The sequence below is a fragment of the Tupaia chinensis genome, unplaced genomic scaffold, assembly GCF_000334495.1.
Source record: "Tupaia chinensis unplaced genomic scaffold, TupChi_1.0 Scaffold000634_1, whole genome shotgun sequence".
Lineage (NCBI taxonomy): Eukaryota > Metazoa > Chordata > Mammalia > Scandentia > Tupaiidae > Tupaia > Tupaia belangeri.
Window position 1 is genome coordinate 568,133 of NW_006160154.1, and position 9,034 is coordinate 577,166.

Genomic DNA, 9,034 nt, shown 5'->3' on the forward strand with positions numbered 1-9,034 from the left:
CCACAGCATGAGAGGCGTGCAGGGGAGCCTATGCCCCAGGACCCCAAGTCAGGGGAGGGGATGAGGTGTCACAGGGGCGGTGGCTGGTGATGCAGGACAGGTGAAAGGACAGCCTTATCACCCCTGGCAAGGAGGAACTCCTCACACTTCAACAACCCCTATGGCAGAACGAAAGAAACAGCAAACAGCAACACTGAGGAACTTAGTATCTTTTCAACAGCCTGTGTGCATGACGGAGGAAAGGCTAAATGGACCAACAGTGGAAATGGTTTTCGCTTTATCGATAACATCTGCATTTTGCGGACAGTCCCCCCCTCAACTTGCTGTTATTAGTTAGCTTCACTCCTCTAGCTTCACTCCTCTTTGTAGAAAAGCCTGAGAAAGAAGTGGGTGGGGCTGACACTTGGCTCAGCTGAGTGCGCTTCCTGGTGGAGAAACTTTCTGCCCTCATCTGGCCCCTCTCCAGAAAAAGCAGATCCCTAAAAGGATTGTGTTTCAAGTAGGCAGATTAATGGAAATGAGAGTTTTAGGCCAAGGCAATCCCAGGAGAAGTGGGAACAAGGATTCCCTCTACAAGGGAGGGGCCCTTGGCTCTGTAGAGGATGTGCGGTCCCCTTCCCCCGGCCCAACACTAGTCAGGATCTTGGGCATTCGCAAGCCCAGAGTGTTTCAAGTTGACTGGGTATCCGAACCCGCGGTAGGCCATGTGGCTTCGGCACTGTAGAGCGGCATGCCTGCTCTGCCCACCAAGGCTAGGCCCACATGTCTTAGAGGCTGCCCTTTCTCGGTATTTGTTCTGACTGTCCCCAAACATGAACTAACCCCATGCTGTCTGCCTGCAGAATTTCCTATGACCCAGCAAGGTACCCCAAGTACCTGCCTGAAGCCTACTGCCTATGCCGTGGCTGCCTGACCGGACTCTTCGGGGAGGAGGACTTCCACTTCCGCAGCACCCCAGTGTACATGCCCACGGTCATCCTGCGCCGAACCTCGGCCTGCGCGGGTGGCCGCTCAGTGTACACAGAGGACTATGTCACCATCCCCGTGGGTTGCACCTGCGTCCCCGAACAGGAGAAGGATGCCGACAGCATCAACTCCAGCATTGACAAGCCGGGCGCCAAGCTTCTGCTCGGCCCCAATGACCAGCCGGCCGGCCCCTGAAGCCCATGGTTGCCTGGGTCACCTCTCCTGGGAGCATTTCTGCTGCCCTTGGGGGGTTTGGTTGGCAAGCTTATGACAGGATAAGCTAAGACACAAGAGTAAGACATGACCAGAGTGGCCTTCCTAGCTAGACTAGTTAGCAGGTTACTCTGATGTGTGCATTCCTCGGTTCATGTTTGGGCTGTGAGCTGAGTTGGTGAAAGCTGATGAGAAGTGGCCCAGGCACAGGGCATCGTGTGCCTGCTTAGCTCCAGGCCAGGCCAGTCCACCCAGTCGGGTGTCTCGACCAGGCCTCAGGCCCCTCCTCACCCAGCTGCAGTGGGTGCTATGTGCAGGGTCTTCAAAAGTTTGTGGAAAATGTGTATTGTGAAAAAACTGCATGGGTTTCGAAATTTGGGGTCACCAAAACAAACCTGTACTTTATTCCCATTTCCATGAACTTTTTGAAGTCCCTTCATATATGCTTTTTTTAAAACTATTTTTTAAAAGTAGATTTTAAAAGTAGATATTCCTACTTTTCTATTTGACTGTTTTAAATAGGGGCAGAAACTATTTTTATATTAGCAATTTAGAGCCAACTATGTTGAAAATATTTTACTTGACATAGAAACAGTTTATAAACATCAGTTTTTACTTCCTCTGGTAGTTTTTAGAGGCATAATTGGAATTCTCAGATAAACTCTTTTTGGCTGGCACTGAGGGCTGGGTCTCTGAACTCAGCCTGTCACGATGCCTGCCACAATGAAATGGATGAGTCTGAATTCGACTCACTCTTCCTTCCTTGATGGTCTTCACAGGCTGACAGATGAGGCAAAGGGATGCACTGGGGGCTTGTTAATCCTGCAAGGGGCAAAGTGTTCCAGCAACCTCAAAGTTGGCTTTTTTCACTTTTGAAAGCCATTGGGGCCAATCTATGGGTAAAATCAGGTGAGAAGAGGTGGGATGAGACACCTTTGACATTTCTCAGAAAGACGCCAAGCAAGCATTGGCTCAGTTTTAAGCGTTTGGCGATCAGGCCAAATATGAGGAGCAAATGGGTCAAATCAGATTTTCAGAGATCAGTACTGAGACCTCTTTCTGTATCTTACAATGTGAGCTTAATCCATACTCCTTCCTTAGGCTGGATGTTACTTTGCTGAACAGTTATTTGTAAAAATTAGAAATTCTTTTAAATCATTAAAATAACTACAGGTGAAGGCTATGTTGGCTGAGTGCATTTCTCTCTGGATTTTGCCTGGATGGAGACTCAACTGAGTTTTAGAGGAAGTATATGTTAACTAAATCTTTACTTTGTCAGTTTTATGGTTGAGGTTTAAATCATCAAGATTTGATTTAGTCTCAGAAAGGTCCACTAGTCATGTAAAGTCAGTCTTTCTGTATGTCTTTCAGCCCTAAGTTTCAGCTAGCACAGAGATAGGCGGTTACTGTCTCCGCAGTACCATTAGCCTGAGTTTGATGGCAAAGAAAGGTCTCTCTGAAAACTTTCAACACCTACCAAATACTGACAAAAGACATGTATGAAAAACACAAAACCAAATAAAATACAGATTGTCCAAATAAGATGTTTAAAGTCAAAAGTATAGCTGTTAGGCTAACCCCAAAGCATACTTTAACAGAGCTGGAACCCCCATGGCTGGCCATAGTTCAAATCCTGGTCCTGGGGACTTAAAAAACATGCTGGGCATGTGTGTGTGCATGCCCCAAATCCAGTGATATAGAGAAATGGAAGAGGAGGGATGGCCGTACGACCACTCCCCATTGGGGGGTGCTTTCTCTCTCTCTGGGAGCACACATGGCCTCTAGCAATTAAAAAAGAAAGCAATTGTTTTAGATAGTTCTGTAGAGTTCAGGAAATTTTACTTCCCTGTCCAACCTATAGGGAAATAATGGTATCCCTGGTGGTGGAATGTTCAGATTATGAGAGGTATTCAGAAATTTCATGGAAAATATGTTCTGTGAAAAAATTATTGATGGATTTCAAATTACTCTTCACCAAAATAAATTTATACTTAAATTCCACTTGTCTCCCCCACAAACTTTTTGAAGTCCCCCTTAGGCCTGTTCAGGAAGCAGAAGGTTTAGAATAACAAAAACAAACATCCATTAATTAAAAAGAAAACCTGCCAGGGCCAGCAAGTCGCATGATGGTTAAAGTGCTAGATATCTATATGACTGACTGTGGTTTGAGTCTCATGAACCTAGGACCTCTCCATGTAGGTCAGCCTCATGGAGTGATGCTACTGTGTCACTGGCTAGCTCCAAGGCTTGTATAAGGCTTGTATAAGTTTGTACAAGGCTATCATTCCCTATGAAGAAATGAAAGATTGCTCTTCAACTAAATGCTAGACTTACAGTACAGCTAAAATTCTGTTATTTCTCGGCTGCTACTCTCCAATTATCAAGTTAAACATTACATTTCTGTATGTGACTTGTTACTAACATTTGTTACTGGCTTAGGTAATTTTTAGCAAACCAATTCATAAGTAATAAGGTAAAGTTTTTTGGTTTTGTTTTTTAGAGGGATTTTTGCTATAGGGCACCTGTGCTCACTAGAGAGCCAGAGAGACAGAAAACATGAGATCACCCACCAGAGGCGATACCATGCTGTAATCCCTTCTCCTCCATTCTCCTCTTGCAATTTTGGGCAAGCACACATGGCATGAGTTTTGAGTTGAGCCACCAGGCCCAGGACACAAACCATGGTTGACAATGTGGGAGTCCGGCAATGTAATCATTACACCATCTGCTGGTCTCACAGTAGGAATTATTTTTGGAAGAACAATTATTTACTAAATAACCTAACATGTAGCAGTTGTTGGCACACTGATAAAAAATATCTATGTCTCAGGGCCATCAGGTGGCATAGTAGTTAAGGAGCTGGACTCCCACATGGACAAACTGCAGTTTGATTCCTGGACCTGGGAACTTGAAAGGTATACTGGACATGTGTGCATGCGTGCCCCAAACCCCAGGAGGATAATGGAGAAGGAACTGTGGCTTGGTCATCCTCTTGGGGGGGGGGGTGATTTCTTACTTTCCCACTCTCTCTGTCTCTTTGGTGAACATACAGTCCCTATGGCAAAAACCTTAAAACACAAACCAAAATCTATGTCTCATAAAAACAGCAACTTTTTAAAAAGTTTGATTTCACAAACGAGAGAGAGAGGGAGAAAGACAGATACTCCTGACAAGGTCTTGCCACGCTGTGGTCCTCCCCCAGCCTCCCAGGATCATGTGAGCATTTGGATACCCTGCATGTGAGGACAACCAAGATCTGGACCTGGCCCTCTCACACGCCTCCACCCACCACCCATGCCACTGTGAATGGGCTCAGAGTGATTTTTTAAAGAAAATTCAAAATTACTTAGGCCTAGCCACAGCAGTATAGGCTAGCCACTGCTGCTTGGCAGCCTGAGGCCACTTTGGAGATCAGGGTTCAATTGCCAGCTCATCCTCAAAGTTGGGCAGGGTGGCAATGTACCTGTGGTCTCAGTGTTTTGAGAGGCTACAGCAGGATGATTGTGACAGAAAGATGCTGATGCACACGTATAGACATAAATGTGCAGACATGTGACAGTTGAGGTCTGAGAATTAACAGGAAAGAGGTCTCCCTGGCTTCCTGAGCATGTATTCTGTGTGCCAGGCCACCCTCTGGGCCAGCCAGCACAGGCTGGGTTTTGCTGGTACAAGCCCACATCTCTGCTATTCAACTGCACAATCCCCACTTCTCAACCCCGAGGTGTTCCCTGTGACTGGCTGTGTCCCTGCCCCACTCGCGGACTAGACAGATGGAGCAGCTTCTGTCTGGAATACTGCTGGTCACTGTGCCAGAGAGAAAGCAAGCTCTGGGCGGGTGGAAGTGCCACGTGCTACTTTCTGCCACTCCGTGTTGGCCCAGGCAAGTCACAGAAGGTAGGCAAGTACAATACTTTCCCAGAAAGAGGATGTTAAGTTTTTGGGAGTTTTTAAATTTTGAAATAATGGGGCTAACAGGTGGTGTGCTGATTAAGCTGCTTGACTCCCACATGCCCAACTCTGATTCAAGTCCTAGACTTGGCAGCTTGAAACTCATGCTGGGTGTGTGTGTGTGTGCGTGCCCAAAATCCCAAGAGGAGAATAGAGGAGAAGGGACTGTGGCGTGGCCATCTATCTGGGGTAGGGGTGATTTCTCAGTTTCTGTCTGTCCAGTGAGCACATGCGCCCTATAGCAAAAATCTCTCATTTTTTTTTTTTTCTTCTTGAAATGGCCTATATATTCTCAGGAAATTGCAAAAATACTACAGAAAGGTCTTGTGTTCCTTCCCCTGCCCCACGATGGCATCATCTTTTTTTTTTTTTAAATAATTATTTTATTTATTCATTTAATTTAATGGGAGAGAGAGAAAACAAGTGTCTAACGCCTTAACTCCCATGCCACCTGCTGGTCCCCCCAATGGCATTATCTTTCTCCCCTGTTCTTTGCCAGAGGATACCTGTGCTTACTAGAGAGAGATGCAGAGTGTGACAGAGAGGAGAAGGCATCTCCCAGTGGGGCATGATCACATTGCAATCCCTCTCTTCCATTTTCCATCCTGTTGGGATGGACACATGCCTCGCATGTTTTTTAAGCCACTATGGCTAGGATTTGAACCACAGTTGGCCATATGGGAATTGACTTCCTTAACCACCAGGCCATGGGCCATTCCGCCACTCACCTGCCATAGTAACATCTAACATAACTATAGTGCTACATCACAACCAGGAAACTGACCTGGCCCAACCCACATTCCCCATTCAGGGTTCACCAGTTTACACATATGTGTAAACTGTATGTGCACAATGCTATCACACGCAGATTCATGAAGTCACTGCCACAGCCAAGAAACACAACATCCCAACCAGAGAGCACCACTCTGTGACCACGCCCACTTGTTGGTGCCCTGCCCAACCAAGAACCCTGCGGACTACTACCGGTTCTCTCAAGAACATTATCATAGCTGGACACATACAGGACACAGCCTTAGGTCGGGACCGGCTGTTCTCAGCATGACACCCTTGCATCCCACCCAAGTTGCGTGTCTCAATTTTTTGTTCCTTGTGACTGTTTCATAGTCTCCTGTGGTATGGACCTATGATGAATACTTTCTCAACAAAATGAAGCCAGCGCACTCCCCAGCTCCTGTTTTTGGCCATGGTGTTTGGCTTATGGACGGCACTTCATTTTCTCAGGCAATTTGCATAAGAGTATTGCAGCTAAGTCTTAATAGAGCTGCATTCCTGTCATCAGTTCCAGAACTCAAAGAGGAGGAGAAATCCATGTTCCTCAGACTATCCACTTACTCATGGAGGCAAGTACATGAAATAAGGAGAGCAGGTCAGGGGCCCCTCCTGTGTGTGAGGGTGCTACACAAATGCTGCTGGGAAGCATACCCATCCCACTGGGCAGTGCAAGGGAGCCCCTTTTATGGGTATCTGTGGCTTGAGGTAGAGGCCAAGGTCCTTCTTTTTTTATTTTATTTTGGAGAGGTTTTTGCTATAGGGCACATGCGCTCACCAGAGAGACAGAAAGAGAGAAATCCCCCTCAACCCCCCCCTCCCCGGGGAAATGGCCACGCCGCAATCCCTTCTCCTCCATTCTCCTCTTGGGATCTTGGGCACGCACGCACATACGCCCAGCATGAGTTTAAGCCACCAGGTCCAGGACTCAAACCACAGTCAACTACATGGGAGTCCAGCAACATAGTCATTACACCAACTGCTGGTCCTGAGGCCAAGGTCCTTTTAGTCCAGAAGGCCTTGGGCAAGTCACTAAGCTGTTTGGTCTTCAATTTTTAACATGTGTTAAAAGAAGAGAGTGGATCAGACTGGCCCTGAGATTTGTTCCAACTGTATCCTATAGATTGAGGTTGGCAGAAGAACCCTGAACTCTAGGCTAGACTCCTTCATTAAGGAAACAATTATGAGAGTTTGCACCTTTTATTTTGAAAATTATCAAGCTGTGGTGGAGGGAGATTATAACTTTTCAATCTACTAATAAAATAAAAAGAGGAAAATGTCACATGGGTCCTTTGCTGTGTTGTATTACTATCAGTACCTAAGTTGCAGAGTCTAGCCCAGAATCATAATTCACATAACAACGAAACTCATTTGCCAAGTTCCGGGTGTGTTGTGGAATAAACTTGCACATCTTCACTCCAAGGAGTGTTGCTGCTTGTTCTTCCATGATGGCACCTGAAAAGAACACATCACATTCACCCAGAGTGAAATACCAACTTGGTCCAGTGCAGTACACACGATGGAGGGGATTCGAAACTAAAAAGTACTGGGAACAGTAATTGACAACAGTACTCCACAAAAGGGGAGGTCCAGTCTTTAGTTCTCACCTCCAACATCTGAGAGAGCACCTACTTTTTCCAAGTCTTTTAGTTTGTAAATAATATTGTAATTCCTATCGTCGCAAAGCTGAGACACTTAAAAATTTAGAAGTAGGTTATGTGCTACAAAGGAACATAAAGAAACCAAATGTAATTACCGGAAACTTGGGTTTCCTGTGTCTCTGACATTGAGTCAAGAACCTCTTATTCAGTAACATCTACTTTTTTTCTAAGAATTATTTAATTTAATTAATTAATTTATTTTAATTTTGACCAGAGAGAGACAGAGCAAGAGAGAGGGAGAGAGAAAGTGAGAAAGCAAGCTGCCAGGTCTGGGACTCGAACCACAGTCAGCCATGTGGGAGTCCAGCACCCTTAACCACCATGCCACCTGCCAACCTCTAGTAACATCTGTTAAAACAGGTCTGATACATTCTGACTGCCTCTTTGTCAACTCCTCCCTACCTCCCTCCCCAGCAGTTCTTTGCCCTATCGAAGGCCCCATGCAACCTTCCTCCACACCCAGGATGTTGCTGATTCTTGCCTTTCTTCCCACTCCACGTCATAACACAGTGTGTGCTTTGATTTATCTCCAAGCATGTTTTCAATCCATCCCCTGTCCTCCTCTCTCTGTACAAAGTTAAAGTGAACTTTAGACAGACTAGATCCCACCACTTTGGGGCTGAGCACCTAAAAAGAAAACTTCAACTCTTAACCATCACTTCTGGGAGTGGTAGGTCCCTGGCCAGGCTCCAGCTACACTGGCCCCAGCACTTGGACTGAACAAGCTCCATCCCAGGGTTGAGTACCACCCCACCTCCTGCCTCTCAGGTCTCCATGGAAACATGGTTCCTCCAGAGACCTGGCCTGTCTCATAAGAAGTATGAAGCAGCAGCCCTTCAGGATCCTTCATACCAACCCGCCTTTCTGTGGTTCTTACATACTTCTCAGAATTAGTATTTCATTTCTTTGATCTGTGTTCACACACACACACAGATATATATATATATTTCTTCTTTTTTTTTTTTTTTTGGAGAGGTTTTTGCTATAGGGCGGGTGCACTCGCCAGAAAGACAGAGACAGAGAGATAGGAAGCTAGAAATCACCTCCCAGGGGGGATGGCCACGCCACAATCCCTTCTCCTCCATTCTCCTCTCGGGATCTTGGGTATGCACGCACATGCACCTGGCATGAGTTTAAGCCACCGCGTCAGGGACTCGAACCATGGTCGGCTACATGGGAGTTCAGCGACATAGCCATTACGCTAACTGCTGGTCCCCAATTTCTATACATGTATGTATGTATGTGTGTCTAGATAGATAGACAGACAAAAAGATAGGGTTGTTTGAAAAGTCATGATACATTTTGCATAGAAAAAATATGTCATGGGGACCAGCAGTTGGCGTAATGGCTATGTTGCCGGACTCTCATGTAGTTGACCGTGGTTCGAATCCTGGATCTGGTGGCTTAAACTCATGCCAGGTGCATGTGCATGTGTGCCCAAAATCCCAAGAGGAGAA

The 9,034-nt window shown here is 46.1% G+C and overlaps 2 protein-coding genes across 4 annotated transcripts in view; one reads left to right on the forward strand and one right to left on the reverse strand.

The window, feature by feature from the left end:
- Positions 1-398: 398 nt before the first annotated feature.
- Positions 399-2,842, forward strand: IL17D (interleukin 17D). Its single transcript, XM_006159503.3, has one exon. The coding sequence runs from the start codon at positions 826-828 to the stop codon at positions 1,159-1,161; it is 336 nt and encodes a 111-aa protein (XP_006159565.1). The 5' UTR covers positions 399-825; the 3' UTR covers positions 1,162-2,842.
- Positions 2,843-7,100: 4,258 nt separating this feature from the next.
- Positions 7,101-9,034, reverse strand: part of EEF1AKMT1 (EEF1A lysine methyltransferase 1) — a 38,408-nt gene continuing 36,474 nt past the window's right edge. For all 3 annotated transcript variants that reach the window (XM_006159504.2, XM_006159507.3, XM_027776153.1), the window contains one exon: positions 7,101-7,371. In XM_006159504.2, the coding sequence (XP_006159566.1) occupies positions 7,235-7,371 (137 nt within the window). In that variant the 3' untranslated portion in view covers positions 7,101-7,234. The remainder of the gene's footprint in view (positions 7,372-9,034) is intronic.

What these genes read in the sequence shown, in the direction of transcription:
- IL17D (XM_006159503.3), top strand. Translation starts at nt 826, where the DNA reads ATGCTGTCTGCCTGCAGAATTTCCTATGACCCAGCAAGGTACCCCAAG.